Raw genomic sequence first — 16,718 nt, 5'->3', positions numbered from 1 at the left:
GATCACCTGCTCAGGTGGAACGCCAATTCAGAGAGTCTTGCTCGTCAGCAGGCGTGCAGAGATGCTGACGTGACGATTACTTCCAAGCATGCCCCGTGGATGGCAGAAGATGGGGACCCTTCACCGGACCCCACTATTACATGTCAGCGCCTCTGTGGCCGCGGGGGACGAGTAATTTTACAACCATCCGGCCCTGCAAGGGAGCACCGCAGCTCGTCTCGACGCTCGATTCAACGCCTGTCGAGCCTCACCGGCGTCTTCGTCCGCGCAGGTTCGACCTGTAGACCAGTCTGCCCTCACTCTGGTCGCTGCCAAATGGCATTGCGTGCTGGCTTGTGGCGACGCCAATTGAGCCAGATTAACTGTATCCCTCGATTGGCCAACAGGGCCGTGGCCGCGCACGATCTCCCTCGATTTCCCCATGCTTGCAGACAAGCCACTCAGACGCGCCGGCCATATCCGATGATGATGGAGAAGTCCTTCGCAACGAGCCCTGAACGGCAACGCTGCGGCTGTGCAGAGGCTCGAGATGCCAAACGGACAGCCTACATTGCCCTCGGGAGCAACATGGGAGACCGGGTCGCCATGATTGAGCAAGCATGCAAAGAAATGGGATCAAGAGGTATCACTGTGAAGAGGACAAGCGGGTTGTGGGAGACAGAACCGATGTATGTCCTAGACCAAGACAGATTCGTCAATGGCGCATGCGAGGTGCGTACAAATTCACAACAGTGTTGCAAGCGTGAAGGACTAGGCAGGCACTGATATGCCGTGCTCTCGTCCAGGTTGAGACAGAGCTCGAGCCCCTTTCCCTGCTAGACGAGCTTCAAGATATAGAAAATGCCATGGGCCGCAAAAAGGTCATAGATAAAGGACCGCGCAACATCGACCTCGACGTCCTCATGTACGAGAACGAGATTGTCGACCACGAACGTCTCAAGATTCCACACATCGGCATCGCAGAGCGCGAGTTTGTACTCCGGCCGCTGGCGCAGATCGCAGCCACGAAGTCTATAGATGCGACGAAACCATGGAAGATGATCCAGGACTACTTATATGATTTGCCGCCAGCCAGAGAGCCATTGTCAACACTCACGCCAATTGGCGAAGGGATACAGCCCCTTAATGCGCTAAAATCGCACCGGAAAACACATGTCATGGCCATTCTCAATGTTACGCCAGACTCGTTCTCAGACGGCGGCACCCATGTGCCAGAGTCGCTCGCGCGGACCATCATCAAGTTCGTCAAAGGTGGTGCGACCATGATAGATGTCGGTGGGCAGTCCACTGCCCCAGGACGGCCTCAGGTCTCTGCAGAGGAAGAGATCAAGCGTATAGTCCCTGCAATCGAGCTTATCCGCAGCCTGCCAGAAGCCCAGGGCATTGCCATCAGCATCGACACGTACCGTGCTTCTGTTGCAGAAGCGGCTGTCAAGGCCGGCGCAGACATCGTCAACGACGTCTCGGCCGGTCTCATGGATCTGGAGATGCTGCCCATGATGGCCAAGCTTGGCAAGACGGTCTGCCTCATGCACATGCGTGGCGACCCAGCCACCATGAGCCAGCTTAACGACTATCCGGAGGGCCTCATCCCGACTGTCGCCAAGGAGCTATTAGAGCGCGTCGCTGCCGCCGAGGCAGCTGGAATTCGGAGGTGGCGCATCATTCTCGACCCTGGGTTTGGCTTCGCCAAAGTGGGTGAGCAAAACATTGAGCTGCTGCGACACTTTGAGGAGCTGAAGAACTGGCCGGGACTTGAGGGCCTGCCATGGCTTCTGGGCTCGAGCCGCAAGAGCTTCATAGGCAAGATCACCGGCGTTGCGACCCCGGGCGACAGGATATTCGGTACCGCCGCGACGGTGACTGCTGCTGTGCAAGTTGGAGCCGACATTGTCCGGGTGCATGATGTCGTGGAGATGGGCCAGGTCGTCAAAATGGCTGACGCCATCTGGAGGTATTAGACAAAAGCCTCTGAGATTACAGGCATATTTTTGCTCAGAAGCATTGACTTAACCAAGACGATTTGACCATATCCTCAGATCATCGCGACTGAGCAGGAGCATCTTCAAAATCCAGCAAGCCTTTGGTTGGGGCCCAGTCCCAAACAAGCCCGGCCGTTTTGTGCCGCCACATGTATTTTGTGGAAATGACTTCTTGAGTGTCCCAAGGCATTCGAATGGAGCAGTGAGATGAGCCAGATTTGTGTCAATGATTTCCTAGACTGCGAAAGCAAGCCTTCTTGATGTGCATTTGTAGGCCTGCTCGTCTAACCTGGTCCACCGTTACAAACGTCAAAAGCGGGCGAGCCACACGCAACAAGGAGCAAAGCCTCCGCACCAATCCAGCGCTACGTCACCATTGCTACATCCCTCCGACTTACACGCCCGCATCGAGATGTTCGCAGGCACGACGATTATTTCTGGATCGTTATGCACAAAAAGGAATCATCTTGTAGCGGGACAAAGCACTTTCGGTCGTACACTTACCTTTCTTCAGTTTCAGTCAGGCTTGATTTCATTCATCACCGCATCAGCCACTGCTTCACCTCACCACACCTTCAGAGGGTTCATATTGCACAAAACCAACACCCAGCAGCCATGGCGGAAACTCATCACTTCGAGGCTAGCCGCCTGTTCGACATGCGCGGCTCTGTCGCCCTCGTCACGGGCGGCGGCACCGGCATCGGGCTCATGATCACGCAGGCTCTCGCCGCCAACGGTTGCAAGGTGTACATCACGAGCCGCCGGCTCGAGGTCATCCAAGACTCGGCCAAGAAGCATCAGCCCCCACAGTCGAGCGGCGGACAGGTTATTGCCATTGGACCCTGCGACGTGACCAAGAAGTCCGACCTGGAAAAGCTCGTGGCAGATCTGAGCCAGAAGGAGAAGTTCATCAACCTGCTGGTGTGCAACGCGGGGGTATCCGGTCCCAAGGCGGAGCCCGAGCACGAGGACGCCGAGGACCTCAAGCAGAAGCTGTGGGACAACGAGTCGCCCGAGGAGTGGTCTGACGTGTTCAACGTCAACGTCAACTCTGTTTACTTTACGACGGTCGCGTTCCTGCCGCTCCTGCAGGCCTCGATCGCGCCCAAGGGCCCGCTGGGCGACTTTGCGCCGTCGGTCATCACTATCTCGTCCATGTCCGGCATCATGAGGCATGCGCAGGGCCACTTTAGTTACAACGCCTCCAAGGGTGCCACCGTGCACCTGACCAAGCTCATGTCGAGTGAGTTCCAGAAGGCCAAGATCAGGGTCAACTCGATCGCGCCGGGCTACTTCCCGAGCGAGATGACGGCCAAGGAGAGCGACGACCGGCAGAAAAGCAAAGTGCCTGCTGAGAAGATCCAGGAGAAGGGCCATGTGCCGCTCATGCGTGCGGGCAAGGAGGAGGAGATGGGCATGACGGCGCTGTACCTTGCCCGGAACATGTATGTCAATGGCGAGGTCATTGCGGTGGACGGAGGAGTCTTGAATGTCGTCGCTGGACGGTGAAATAGTGGCTTGGATCTGAGAATCGGGGGAACTTCTCTCAAAAGTGGGAGGAGTGTAAGCTCTGTGGTCCCGTAGACAGGGGTGGTGGTGCATTGGAAGGAAGTCGTAGCATCGCAGAAACATGCCTCGTGCGGGCCTGTGACTCACAACTAAATATTGCGCAGCAGTCAACAAAGACAGCCAGGAATAATATCCAACAGACGCTGACAAGGCGGACTGCCCACAGAAAGCACCTGAGGTCTTGCCGTCGTGTTGACTCATTTCCCAAATGAGCTCACAATGTGAATCACTGCTTACCTTATGGCACATAAACCCCACTAACCCCGGCGTCTAGCGCCAGGCTCATTCCCCACGCTGTTGCGGGCGTCACAGGTCCCAGTGATACTTGACAACCTCCATCCCACCCGCCGGAGCTCTTGGGGTTTGCGTCTCTTGGTTTTCTCTCCTGCAAGCAAGAACGCATCATGTTCCCTGGCACCACCTGGGAATGCCGAAGAAAAGACACCCAACGCAGTTCACCAAGCCGCCGACGACCGCGCCGGCATCTCTCAGTCTCTCGTCGTCGTCCTCGCGCAATGCTGGTAAGCGCCATCCCCTGCCCCCTTCTCTCGTTGCCTCTCGCCGAGCTTCATCGCGAACAAAGTTCGGCTGCACTTGACAATATGAAAGCTGACCCGCTTGCGTGTGAATGTCCTCCAGACCACCATGAACGCTCAGTCAACGAGCTCCTCGCAAATATGCGACGGAGCACCTTGAACTCGAGCCCAAGCCCGGCCCTGCAGTCGCAACTCCACGCCTCGCCCAGTGTGCCTCCAGACCTTCGTAGCATCCTCCAACTCCCCGAGTCCCCGGCGCCCCCGCCTCGACGGCTCCAGCGCCGCTTCATCAACGGCCGCCGTGGTCCTCCCGGCCCACCGCCACCGAGAAGCTGGATAACCTTTGCCGAGTCCCTGCACGTGGCCTCCTCGCCGAACTACTTTGGCTGGAAAGACGGCACGACCAGTACCCTTCGGGCCCTTCCTCTACCTGGCGCGTATTACCCGAAAGAGCAGAGCCTTATCGCGATGGTCTTGCGCCGCATGGCCGTGGACTGGGACCAGCAGCAGGACTGGAACAGGTTCTACATCTACACGCTGCCGAGTCGACTGCGCACGGCGCTCATTGCGTACATATCAGAACTTTACCACCTGGGCCTCAACGCTCGGGACCTGCGGCTGATCCTGCAGGGCCCGCCGCTCGACGAACTCGAACAGTACGGTGTGGCGCCGCCGGACCTTGCCAGCTTGAATGAAGACGTCAGAGATCTCGATCTCACAGGATCGATAGGCAGAATGTTGAGCGTCAAGGAGGTCGGCGACCTACTCTTTCCGGCAGCAAAAGCACCTGAGCAAGATGCAACGGTGCTGGAATCCTGGGACGCGCCGGCACCAACAGCCGCACCCCTCCGACTCTTACCCAACCTGACACGTCTCTCACTCGCCATTGATCCGACCATCGCGAAGCCCCCGTCGTGGAAACACCTGCTGGCCATCGCCAGCAAGCTCAACACCGTGACGCATCTCAGCCTCGTCGGCTGGCCGGAGCCATCACTCACGCCCAACGCAAAGCACACGAAAGTCATATCCCCGACGACCGGCCAGTCCGTGCAGTACAGCGGTACGGGGACGTACAGCCACACGCTGGACGACGACTGGACCGAGGCGACGCTGATACTGCGCCGGCTGAGCGGCCGGATGTACAGCCTCGAGTACCTGGATCTCTGCGGTTGCGCGGACTGGTTCCCGGCGCTCAAGTACGTGGTGCGCGACGACGGGAACTCTTCCGCGTGTGTCGACTGGGCAGGAGACTGGGGCAAGATCTCGACGCTGAGGCTCACGTCGGGCTATGCGCTGCCGGAGTGGCAGGAGTCTTCCTGGGCAGGACAGGCGGCGCAAAGACAGGGGCAGGGGCAGGAAGGCGCCAGAGGCGGCAGCCGCCCGACCAAGGCTCAGATCATCAAGTACGACGAGTGGGTGAGAGCCGCGTCCGAGGTCGAAAAGCACATCCGCGTGCAGCGAGGCGGACGGGGGAAGTGGATCACAGTCGAGCGGGATGTCCTGCCCGAATATGCCAAAAAGGTGTTGGAGTGGGAGGCCGCGCAGCAAGCAGCGCGGTGACATGTGCTCCCTGGGGGACAAGTCATAGATGCCATTACAAAGACACGCAAATAGTCTCCGTCAAGAAATAGAAGAGAGACGTAATAGGGCAGTGACCTAGACTCAAGATGGATGACAGCCACGTCGCTTTGAGCAAGCAAGCACATACAAAAAAAAAGTACACAGCCACGATGCGACGAAATAGAGTTGGGAACAAACCCCACAAGCAAGGCAAGGGGTCCTGGCATGCTTAGTGTCGAGGCTAGCCAACTTGACGCTCCATCCACGTTCCACAATCACTGAGCATGGAATACCAGGTCTGGGTCGAAATATATGTTTCCTGTGTTGTGTCGATGAAAGATTACGTCCCCTTTGAGGCATGCAGCTCGCGGGGCAAGTAAGCAAGCGGCCACACTGTTGTCTCCTTGCACGCACGGAAGACGGATTGCAACCTGCATTCCAAGTGTGCGTTTCCTCGTTCGCCCAGTAAAAAGCAGGTGTAAGGAGAATGGCCACGACCAGCTGGCCTGTCAGCCACTTGACTTTGTGATTCGATACCCAGCAGTGAAGTGTCTGAGCGCCAGTTGTCCAAAAAGCAGGTTTCACCAGGGTCCAGCACGGAGGGATCGACAGGCCAGCGGTGGGCCTGTGGCAAGGGTTATGAAGGTGACGTCACAGCGGGTAGAGAAACCCCCCTGTTCGCTCCAAGACGTGCTGGCGCATTGTTTTACTTGGAGGGTGATATTGGTCGCCAGAGCTGCTGGTGATTTTGACTTGATGTGAAGATGCGGCAATGATCTTATTTGTGGTGTTGAGACACTTTCAGAAACTGTCGAATGGTGTTTCGCTCGAGAAATGGAGAGGGGTGCATGGTGCTTGCTAATGGGCACCGTCAAGAATGTCCGTCGTTGACTAGCTCAGCTCAAACCCTGACCATCCCGGCCCCAGGAAACACTACGCAGTATGGTCACAATGCCAAGCTTACCGGCTGCTACGCAAGCCAAGCTTCGTGTTTTTCTAAATGGACCATGGTCCGCTATGCACAACATTGCTTGCTTACCGCAAGAATCGTGTGGGTAAGGTAGGATCGCGGCTGGCGTTTCGGGGGCAGCTCCCATATCTGCTGGGTTTCTTCATTCCACAGGCCCACGAGGCTGTTGCATCATCGCCAACACCCCCCGGCCACACCCTGCATCGACACGGCGAGACCCTGAACTAGCCCGGCCTGGCCTGACTCGATTTGCGCCTCTGACCGCTGAGCAGAGCGCGCCAGCCACTACCGACAAGCTAGCCAAAGACCCCTGCCGCCCTCTGATATCACCATGGCCGTGTCAACCTGGCAGATGGACGCGTTCCTGGCGGTGGCCTCCACGTCAGGGCTGGGGAATGGCTGGCTTGCTGTCGTCCTTGTCGTTGGTCCCCTGCTTGCTAGCTCCAGCACAAGCTGCCTGTTTCCCATGACCCGTTGCTTGTCTTGCATGTGGCCCTCGTGGTCTCCGGTCGGGAAATACATATGATGGACCTCGTGCCCTTCCTGTTCCTGATTCCGTGTCCCCTCGCGTCGTTTCATTCCCCTCACTCTTGAGACGGCGACCAACCATTTCCGTGCCCAGCTATTCCTGGAGTTTCCCACTTCTAGGCCACGACGAAAGAACCTCGACAGAAAGACAAGGAGAGTGTGACGGTCGTCACCAGCAATATCCACAATGGGCGTCTTTGGCTCCTGGAAGGTCAAGACATGGCCGCTCTTCATCCCGCTGGCCCTGTCGATCGCGGCCTTTGTGCTGTCCATGATTGCCCTCTTTGCCGGCACTGGGCCGCAGCAGCAGGCTCTTGAGGAGTACCATATGCTTTCTGTAAGCTCACCACCCTCCAACGCTGAATTATCGTCCCTCAAGCTAAACATCAACCCAGCTCAATGTATCCGGCTTTGGTCAAGATCTTCTCCCCAGCTCGACCGAGAATGACCCGGCCCAGCCGTCGGAATCTAGTAGCGGCGGCTTCTGGGACAGCCTTGGCGACACCCTGGGCGACATTGGCGACGATATCCAGGACGCTGTGACCGACCAGGTCAACGACGTCATCGGTGATCTGGCCGACGAGATCACCGACAAGCTTGGTATCTCGCAGTGGTACAGCCTGCATGTCATGAACTGGTGCCAGGGCGACTTTGCACCCAACTCGAGCGTCGTCGGAGCGTGGTACAACACGACAAACTGCACCGAGAGGGCCGCCGGGAGTAAGTCCTTTCTGCACATATGCCTTGATATCCATCTTTCCCTTCAATAGCAGCAGCAGAGCTGACGAAACCCTGCCAGTCCGCTTCAACCTCACCGAGATCCTGAACCACGAAATCTCCGTCGGTCCCTTGCATTTCAACACGGCCGAGATACCCCTCCCCGAACGCGTGGAGAGGGCCGTCGAGGACCTCAACTCGGCCCTCTTCGCGCTCTTTGTGCTCTTCGTCCTCGGCGCCGCCCTGTCCGGCTTCTCCATCCTGCTCACCCTGGCGACCATTGCCTTCAGCGTGCTCTGGGGCCGCAGGAACGGCCACCGCCGGCAGGCGGGCCACAAGAAGACCATCATCGGCAACGCCGTCTTCAACTTCCTCGCGGTGGTCGTGCTCGCGGTCGCCGCCGCCATCGCGACCGTCATTGCCCGCAAGGCCTCGGCCGAGATCACGGACGCCGGCGACGAGGTCGGCATCTCGGCCAACGCGGGCATGAAGTTTATCGGCCTCTGCTGGGGCGCCTTTGGGGCCATGTTCCTCGCATTTGTGTTCTGGAGCTCCCTGTGCTGCTTCCCCCGGGTCACGTACCGCAAGTCGCGTGTATAAACGAATAAAAGCAAGCGGAGGCGCCGGCCCAGGATCGGGGGTCTAGCAAATGCGACTTCACCGACCGCGGCAGAAGCAGACTGCAACTTCTCAGACATCGCAAACCAATCCCAACAATCAAGACCGCTGCAATGCAGTGGATTTCGAGGAGGGAGAGAGAGAAACACCAACTAGAATTGAGAGGAGTCACTCGATTGACCCGGAAAACCAAAAGGGTCTCTCCCGTTTTGTTTTTGCGCAATTGTTCATCCGCTGCAACATAACCAAACTGAACAAACTCTCCCCTGCTACCCATGATTTACGAAACCCCAAGATACCATTTCTTTCTTCAGTTCTAGACTGTGTACCTAGCGCGTTGATCGCGCTTGATAATAGCTATAGCAGAAATCCACTAGACAATCCTCCAAGTTTGTAACCGAAATGGACAATGAATCGACATTTCCGCACGATTGGATGCCACAACCCCGACGTCGTTCGAATTGCATCAAATGTTTCAGAAGGGTGTGGTGTCAGTACTTGGGGTTGCACCTGATTATGTTGAGACCAAGGACCGACAACCATGTTTATTGGTGAATGTTGGAAAAGATAACTTTGGACAATTTTATGACTTTATTCACGATATAACTCCAGCCAAGTGAGAGCAAGTTGACTTGGAATGTAATTGGAAAGCCTGGCTTGAGTTTGCAGAGTTGTCGTTGACCAAGTTCTGACTTATAAGTGTTGGCAGCAGCAGCCGTGCTCCACATTCAAGAGGCTTGGTTCGAAAACTACCCGGGACCACCCGCACCTCCAACCTCTGGGCGACGACGGTGATCCCCTGAACAAGTACTCACCTACTTCTGCAACCTACCTTGATTCCATAAGAGACTGCAGGAATCTCCCCGACGATTGACTGGTTAGGAGATTTGCTGAATTAGCACCGTTGCTTATCATCTGACCCACGACCACCCCGAGGCAGACCCCTGAACCCAGCAGCACAACCCATCTCCACATCTCCGCCCCCCTGATCGCCAGACCTCCCAGCCCGACTTCAAGTTGCCCTTCATCATTATTGTGCTTGGGGAAACAAATCAGCACAACAACGGAAAGATGCCGCCCTCCTTCGGCCGCGGAGATAGCAGCAGTCTCGCGACAGACAATGGCCACTATCAGCATGACGAGGAGCGCACCGCGCTGCTGCAGACCGGCCAGCGCCGCTTCAAGCGCTTCTTCTCCGGGTTCGTCGACTTTGCGTTCTCGGGAAACGTGCTGGACGTTGCTTTTGGTTTGATGTAAGTGCCCACTCGTATTTGTCTGAGCTTTGTCTGTTTATATGCCTCAAAGTTGGGCTGCATGTTATGGAATGAGTTGGTGCGAATATTTGCCGTGAAAGATCACTAGTGCTTTTAGAGGCAATGTCGTCTTTTGCTGCGAGGGCATTCGATAGGGAACACCCTGCTGCCGAAACGGATGCCCTTTCACCGAGATAGGATGTCCTGGCACGAGCAGCATCGCAATGAAGCCGCAGCGTATCTCTTCCAGCGTTCATGACCACTATCCCTATGAACTGGCTGACACTTCATCAACGTCTATAGCCTGGCATCGGCATTTACAACAGTCACGACCTCGCTGGTCAACGACATCCTCTTACCGCCCATCTCGGTAATCTTCCCGCTGGACCGTAACATGCAGGAGAAGTTTGCTGTCCTCAAGCCTGGGCCGCGATACGAGGAGATGGGCGGGTATACGACAATTGAGCAGGCCGTAACGGACGGGGCGGTGATCTTGGCCTATGGGTACGTTTCCTAACTTGATCTTTCCTTTTTTTTGTTGCCGCCTTTCGGCGTACGATAGAATGATACGCAAGTTCGGGCTGGCTTTTCACTTGAATCCAAAGTCAATATGCCTCTTCACTGCCGAGGTAAGATAGAGATGGTCAAGCTGACACCAGCGGACTGGCACGAAAAAAAAAAACAGCAAATTTCTAGCCCACGTCATCAACTTCCTCAGCATGGGCTTCGCGCTCTACGGCATTGCCGCCATTTACCAGAAAGCCTCAAAGGAGCCCATGATCCGGCGTCAGATGAAGTGCCGGTACTGCCGCAAGTGGATCAATGAGAAGGTAGGTACCAACCTTGTCTATTGCCATTTCTTTTTTCAGATTTTCCTGGGCGAGTCCGATTTGGGACCCGCGGACAATCAGTGTTGAAATTGGTGGAGCTCTGCGCTAATCAGATTGTAGGCATTGCGGTGTGTTAATTGCAGCAGCTGGCAGGACGGCCGGGAGGATCTGGTCCACTGAATTTCATTGTCGAAACGTCATTTGAAAGTCTCTTATACCCCGAAGCACTGGTTGTTCTTTGAGAATAAATGAGGAGCGGCGAAGTTGTTCACAGTCAGGGTTTGCTACACATTGAGCTATCCTCGACTAGTTCCTCTTCACCACGGCCAAGTTGAAGCAAGATTATGAGTGTGAGAACCTGATTATGACGTGAGGCTGTAGTGATACAAAACAACACGCCTACCACGAGGTGGTGAGCTTTGACAGTGGCGCACCATGTCGGTGAATACGCAAACATTCCACTACTCCATCGGCTCCGTTCGATGGTAAAAGATTGTCCGATGCCTCGCTCCGAAGTTTAGTGCCTTTGAAATGACAATCAAGACATCTTTCAAGTCGCATGCACAAATGGAACAATGAAATGGTGGGCATCGCGAGCAAGCCACAGAACAAATGAGTTTCGATGCTCCTGAGATGGTTCTGCATACCTTACCTTGCTATGGTCAGACCCAGACCGCTTGGATCACCATACGAGAGTAGGTGCCTTGAAACGAAATGTATTGTCCCATGCCAGCTCAGGATCAGTCATGTTCGACGGTATATCAGCACTCGTGCCAAGCACATGATTCTTCATGACTTGTCCAGCCTCACATCACATCACAACAACTCCATCTCATTCTGCATTGCCTCTGGATATTGCCTTCCCACAACTTCATTGTTTTCAAGATCCCCTTGACGCTGTCTTCTCTCTTATTTCCAAGCCACAAGCCAGCGACAGACACGATGTGGTCCGGCGTCGCAAGAGTCCTTGCAGCCACTCTGGTCGTGGCAGGACCATGCACCGCACACCTGACCATGGTGTCTCCAAAGCCATTTGTGCCCGACAACGGTCCTCTTGCTCGGGACCCTCTCAACGCCGGCCAGTTCCCCTGCCGTCCTGAGGGCGGCGATCCAGCGAACTGGTTCTCCCGGACGCGCACCGCACCCAACACCATGGCCATTGGTGAGAAGCAGACCCTCGCCTTTGACGGGACTGCCATCCACGGCGGCGGATCGTGCAAGCTCGCTCTCACGAAGGACCTTGTCCCGACGGCCAGCTCAAGCTGGCAGGTCATTTTGTCCATCGAGGGCGGATGTCCCGCCAAGGATGGGGTGACCCCGAGCTCGTACGAGTTCACCGTCCCCGAGGGCATTACTCCTGGAGACTACGTCTTTGCCTGGACATGGATGAGCAAGCTTGCCGGGCAGAGGGAGTACTACATGAACTGCGCTCCCGTGACTGTCACTGGCGGCAGCGGTGATGCTCCGTCTCGTCGACACTCGGACAGCACGACGGCCAACGGCGAGCAGTCTGAGGACTCCCACGCTTCCAGCAATAACAGCACCGCAATGGCTCGTTACGATACTCTCAAACAGTCGTATCTCCGCGCTGCCTCGGCTTTCCCGGAGCTCTTCGTCGCCAACCTCAAAGACATGAACGATTGCAAGACGGGCGACAGCGCCGACGTCGAGTTCCCAAATCCTGGTCCGAACGTCATCCGCCCCAACCCCAACGCGAAGTTTGCGCCCATCACTGGCGATCTCACAAAGTGTATCCCCAAGGTAGCTGCCGGAGGAGCAGGAGGACAAGGGGAAGGAGGAGGTGTGGCGCCGCCTCCTGCTACTCTTAGTAACACCGGTACTGGAGTTTCAAGTTCACCCTCGACCAGTGCTGCTGCTGGCGTCAGCACCCCTACAACCACTACAACCTCGACGTCCCCATATGCTCCGCCTCCCGCTTCTTCTTCGGCGAGCAACTCACCTACCATCGGCGACAGCTCCGCGTGCAGCTCAGAAACCCACAGTGCCGGGAACGCTCCCTCATCGACCGGAGCAGGATCAGGCTTCACTATAACGACGCCGACCACCATGGCCACGACAACACAGCCGTCCGTGGCTCCTGTGCTGCCGCCTGCTGCGTCGAGCACCAATGGCAGTGGGACCACCACCGGTGGTGGCGACAGCAGCGCCGTGCTGCTCTCGGGTCCTTGCACGACCGAGGGTGCGTACAATTGCGACGGCAAGTCGTTCCAGCGGTGCGCCGCGGGTACGTGGTCGCCTGCGATGCCGCTCGCCCAGGGAACGGTGTGCAAGCTGGGACAGTCGGATACTCTGTGGCGGCGGTAAAAGATGTCGAGTTGAAAGGGACGCTCTTGCTGGGCTTCTGCCATTCTATTCTCGTGTCGAGGGATGGGAGCGTCGGATGCTCTTCTTTTCCCCCCCGATAAATTGAGTCCTTTGTCTTATTACATGGGGTTTCCCCTTTTTATGTTGAGTTGTGGTTGGAAGAGGCGTGAACGGTGTAAACTGCCACCATATGGATATCCATGACATAGGGTCTCGCTTCGTCTCGCGCATGACGCCTCCGAAATGCCATAATTTTACCTCTTGATCTATGGCAATAATGGTGTCTCAGGGCAACTTGAATGATTGATGAAGCTTTTCTTCACGAGGACTTGAAGCACATGGACTGGAGAGAGCCTTGCCGGATTAGCGCAGTTCTTTGTTTTTCCTTTCAGACGCAAGCAAAATCGAAAGAAGATACAAAAAATTAAAACAAAACAAATGAAGGGGTGCCAGACTGGGCAAAGACAGAATTATGAAATCGGTTGGGATTGTATTGCCAACACACGTGCCCATGCTGTAGTGCACAGCACGAAAACCTTCATAAACTATTTTTTCTTTTTATGGGATTATTTCAGATTGAGCACTGAAAATACCGACCAACAGGCGGTAGACCGCAACATTTCCCGTGGAATTTGAATCATGTTTAAGGACCGGCATTGCGATCGGAGGAACGGCGGAGGCTGTGCATTGTTCACCATTCCCCCGCCCGCCTCACCCGCCTTACACGACGACGACGGACAGGGGTCCGGACTAGGCTGTGCCTCGTTGGGCAATCACGCAACCGGTGGGCTTATTACACAAAGTAAATGGCCTGCACTGAGGCTGCTGCTGCGGCAGTGCTCGCCATACTAGGACTTTTATAGGCCTCTTGCGAATGTGCTGTTCTGACTCTGCCTGAATGGGCGCATTTTCTTCATGGGCAGCAGGAGCCTTCGAGACAGCCTGACATGAGGCCACCCGCTGGTCTGCTGATGGATGATAATGTGCGTGTGTGTGTGGTTGCGGTGGCTTGGTTGTGACATGATAAATAGCCTCGCCCTTACAGAGCAGCAGTTACTGCCAGCTCTGGAAAGGTAGAGCTTATCGAGAACAGCTCATCTCCCATACTCGGCACAAGACTACCACCAGGCGACGCCGACATAGCAACTCGAATACCAAGATGCCCGTCACCAGAAGCGCGAGTAGGCGATCTCAGACACCTGCATCGTCTGCTACACCATCCCGCATATGCAAGATACCCGCGAAAAGCAAGGCCAAGACCAAGCCAGCAAGCAAGACAGCGGCCCGAGGGATGCATAAGAAGCTCAGCAAGAAGCGAGGTTCGACAGCGGGGCGAAGTCCGGGGCCTGCGACTGCCGCTGCAGCTGCCGCCGCTGCCGCTGTCTTTGCCGTGCCCGAGCTCCTGGTCGAGATTCTCGCAAACGTCGATGACACCAAGACCCTGCTCCTCGCCCAGAGGGTATCCCGGGCCTGGCACACAGCCATCACGCAGACTGTCGAGCTGCAAAAGCTGCTGTTCTTCCACCCAGTCATCGCTCGGGAGACTGACGACGTGACGAACCCGGAAACTCGGCGTATCAACCCGCTGCTCGAGGAGAGGTTTCCGACTTTCTTCCCGCCTCATGAGCTACAGTCTGGACAAGATTTCTACCACCTGCACGCCATGCAAGCCGACTGGACTGACGGCAACCCATTTGGATTCATGGAAGCCGCCGGCAGCAGCAGGGCAGATCGAGAGCCGTACCTCCGCAGAGGTGCCTCCTGGCGCCGCATGCTCGTGCAGCAGCCAGCAGTCATGAAGCTTGGGTATATCCAGAACCAGGGCAGGAGTGAGCAGTCCTACTATCGGGCAGTCGTCGACTGCCGTGACGAACAGGGGCTCCGCATGGGCAAGCTGTACGATCTGGTCTACCAGTATGCCGGGTCCTGGAAGGCCGGGGGACTTGGCAATTTTACCGTCTACCGCCGCGTGCCGCGTCTCGACCCGCCCGTACACAGCTACAGCGCGAAATGTGGCGGGGAGGAAGTCGCCTTGAGCCGGTTTGGACCAGACGTGGGGTTTGTAGCCCTACGAAATGCAGCGGGCGACAGATACTTCCCGCTCGACGCGATAACCAGCAAAGGTGCCCTGCTGCCGGAGTATCTTCCGACAGAGTGGCAGCCCATTTCACTGAAGCTGGAGCATACGAACTCGCAAGACTGGTTCGGTTGAAGGGGGTCGCGGCTGTCTGTGTGAGCTTGGAGAGACACAAGAGGACGCCCTTTCGGTGGGAGTGCCACGAGTTAAACGGCGCAGGTGTAACAACGTTTTCATGCACATCACAGTTAATAGAAGTTAAAAACGAACCACGCTTAGTCGTGTGCTTATGAGTCCTGACGATCAAGGACTCAGAGAAGGCCCGCCGTCTTAAGCAAATGCAACTTCGGTGGCGTTGCGGAGGTCTTTCAATCAAAAACCTATGAGCGCCAGCATATTCGTTGCCGTGTCCTGCAAAGGCCATGTACAAGACACAACCAGCGAGGTGGTCGGCTGATGCTGGGCTGGGAACTGAGGGCTCGTCAACTAAATGGAAGCTCCGGATCACCGGTATACTTGCCCCGGAGATTAGAGTTTGTCTTAAGACGAAAGCAGCCCCCATCGAGGCGTCGCGAACTAGTTGCGGTTCCTGCCGCAAGAGGGCTCACGGATTGATCCGGGAAATTACCCGCAGTACGAAAGATGCACGGGTCAACTCGAACAAGACCCTCGCCACGATTGAAGCACTGACGAGCAGAGTGGCAAGCGCGGCGCCGCGCGTCTTTCGATTGACCGAACACTTGTGATGGTGACGTGATGACGAGATCACGACGCTTGACGGATCCCCCGCCAATGGGGTCCATGTCGGATCTTGCGGGCCAGGGACGCTCCCAATCACGCTTGCGGTGCAGGTGCATGCGTAAAGGGGACACAGCCGTCGTGACAGAATAAATCAAACGCTCGTACAGATCCCGGGTGCGGACTTGTTATTTGTCCCCGGCCTGAGCAGGTCCCACCTGGCGACGGGTCGGGCTATTTCTCGCTCCAGCCAAGCTGGGGGGCCGGTCCAGGATCACATCAGAACAAGCACAGGGCAAAGCCCCAGGTACGGTTCGAGGTTGAGTCTAGGTAGCTCGTGCCTGATATGCTGCCTCAGAACGGCACCCGGTAATGCAGCTACTGTCCATGCGGCGGGGATCTCAATCTGCGCCAAGTCGAGTCAACGACTGCACGGAGGATCAGAGGGCGGGGGGATTCAGATAAAAAAAATGGTGGGACTACATGGGCTGCAAAGAGCATTCATTCTGCGATGGAACGCCAGAAGGGCTCCTGGCATGTCTCACGCGACCACCGTAGATACCCCCAGACGCCACTGGATGCTCTCATCGGGTCTCCTGTGCGGCATCAGCACATATTTCGGTCGCGAGCAGCGCTTTGTGAAATGGGTCTCGACGCGGAGTCGGCAGAGGAGGACCAATGTCGCTCGCCCGGTGCCAAGAGGCCAAGGCCCACGGCAGCATGCTCTCGGCCGGGTCATATGTGGAGGAGAACGAGGCAAAGACAAGGGGGCGAGGCGCGCTTGCGCTTGGTGGGTGTCGATGTACCTGAGGTCCCTGAACTTGCTTGCACGGTGCGGCCCTGCCGACGACAAAGGAGGTGCAGCAGCAGCAGCGCGAGCTTGGCACGACCACCCCGAGCGGCGCTGCGCCCAGCACGTACTTGCACCTTCCCAGTCGGCACGCCCCCCCCAGCCCGCAGGAGCAGCGAGCCCACTTTGCGTGCAGCCCAACTGGCTCCGGCCCTCTCGATCCAC

The 16,718-nt window shown here is 56.5% G+C and overlaps 7 protein-coding genes across 7 annotated transcripts; all 7 read left to right on the top strand.

The window, feature by feature from the left end:
* Positions 1-468: 468 nt before the first annotated feature.
* On the top strand, positions 469-1,961 carry B0I36DRAFT_239411 (Dihydropteroate synthase-like protein; the record flags this gene model as incomplete). The annotated part of the gene is made up of 2 exons (XM_046149688.1): positions 469-711; positions 786-1,961. 2 exons carry the CDS (start codon positions 469-471, stop codon positions 1,959-1,961), a joined length of 1,419 nt encoding a protein of 472 aa, XP_046015580.1.
* Positions 1,962-2,597: 636 nt separating this feature from the next.
* Positions 2,598-3,491, top strand: B0I36DRAFT_360842 (uncharacterized protein; the record flags this gene model as incomplete). The annotated part of the gene is made up of 1 exon (XM_046158393.1): positions 2,598-3,491. The coding sequence occupies one exon, from the start codon at positions 2,598-2,600 to the stop codon at positions 3,489-3,491; it is 894 nt and encodes a 297-aa protein (XP_046015579.1).
* Positions 3,492-3,978: 487 nt separating this feature from the next.
* On the top strand, positions 3,979-5,647 carry B0I36DRAFT_360841 (uncharacterized protein; the record flags this gene model as incomplete). Its single annotated transcript, XM_046158392.1, has 2 exons — positions 3,979-4,072; positions 4,191-5,647. The coding sequence occupies 2 exons, from the start codon at positions 3,979-3,981 to the stop codon at positions 5,645-5,647; spliced, it is 1,551 nt and encodes a 516-aa protein (XP_046015578.1).
* A 1,685-nt stretch (positions 5,648-7,332) lies between these two features.
* B0I36DRAFT_347248 (actin cortical patch SUR7/pH-response regulator pali) lies at positions 7,333-8,462 on the top strand (the record flags this gene model as incomplete). Its single annotated transcript, XM_046156549.1, has 3 exons — positions 7,333-7,482; positions 7,541-7,865; positions 7,945-8,462. 3 exons carry the CDS (start codon positions 7,333-7,335, stop codon positions 8,460-8,462), a joined length of 993 nt encoding a protein of 330 aa, XP_046015577.1.
* An 815-nt stretch (positions 8,463-9,277) lies between these two features.
* Positions 9,278-11,106, top strand: B0I36DRAFT_318456 (large conductance mechanosensitive channel protein). Its single transcript, XM_046153287.1, has 4 exons — positions 9,278-9,733; positions 10,037-10,237; positions 10,419-10,563; positions 10,684-11,106. The coding sequence occupies exons 1-4, from the start codon at positions 9,552-9,554 to the stop codon at positions 10,741-10,743; spliced, it is 588 nt and encodes a 195-aa protein (XP_046015576.1). The 5' UTR covers positions 9,278-9,551; the 3' UTR covers positions 10,744-11,106.
* A 288-nt stretch (positions 11,107-11,394) lies between these two features.
* On the top strand, positions 11,395-13,133 carry B0I36DRAFT_382177 (uncharacterized protein). Its single transcript, XM_046160902.1, has one exon. The coding sequence runs from the start codon at positions 11,506-11,508 to the stop codon at positions 12,886-12,888; it is 1,383 nt and encodes a 460-aa protein (XP_046015575.1). The 5' UTR covers positions 11,395-11,505; the 3' UTR covers positions 12,889-13,133.
* Positions 13,134-13,640: 507 nt separating this feature from the next.
* On the top strand, positions 13,641-15,353 carry B0I36DRAFT_318452 (uncharacterized protein). Its single transcript, XM_046153286.1, has one exon. It carries the CDS (start codon positions 14,048-14,050, stop codon positions 15,098-15,100), a length of 1,053 nt encoding a protein of 350 aa, XP_046015574.1. The 5' UTR covers positions 13,641-14,047; the 3' UTR covers positions 15,101-15,353.
* The last annotated feature ends 1,365 nt before the right edge of the window (positions 15,354-16,718 follow it).

This window comes from Microdochium trichocladiopsis (assembly GCF_020744255.1).
Source record: "Microdochium trichocladiopsis strain MPI-CAGE-CH-0230 chromosome Unknown B0I36scaffold_3, whole genome shotgun sequence".
NCBI classification, from domain to species: Eukaryota; Fungi; Ascomycota; class Sordariomycetes; order Xylariales; family Microdochiaceae; genus Microdochium; species Microdochium trichocladiopsis.
The sequence above is the reverse complement of the archived record's forward strand: the minus strand, read 5'-3'. Positions and strand labels throughout refer to the sequence as shown.

Excerpts from the sequence above, each read along its gene's own strand:
- B0I36DRAFT_382177 (XM_046160902.1), top strand. The coding sequence starts at position 11,506 with ATGTGGTCCGGCGTCGCAAGAGTCCTTGCAGCCACTCTGGTCGTGGCA.
- B0I36DRAFT_318452 (XM_046153286.1), top strand. The coding sequence starts at position 14,048 with ATGCCCGTCACCAGAAGCGCGAGTAGGCGATCTCAGACACCTGCATCG.
- B0I36DRAFT_318456 (XM_046153287.1), top strand. The coding sequence starts at position 9,552 with ATGCCGCCCTCCTTCGGCCGCGGAGATAGCAGCAGTCTCGCGACAGAC. Across the intron at positions 10,238-10,418 it reads GCGGTGATCTTGGCCTATGG|CAAATTTCTAGCCCACGTCA; the intron begins GTACGTTTCCTA and ends AAAAAAAAACAG. Across the intron at positions 10,564-10,683 it reads GCAAGTGGATCAATGAGAAG|GCATTGCGGTGTGTTAATTG; the intron begins GTAGGTACCAAC and ends ATCAGATTGTAG.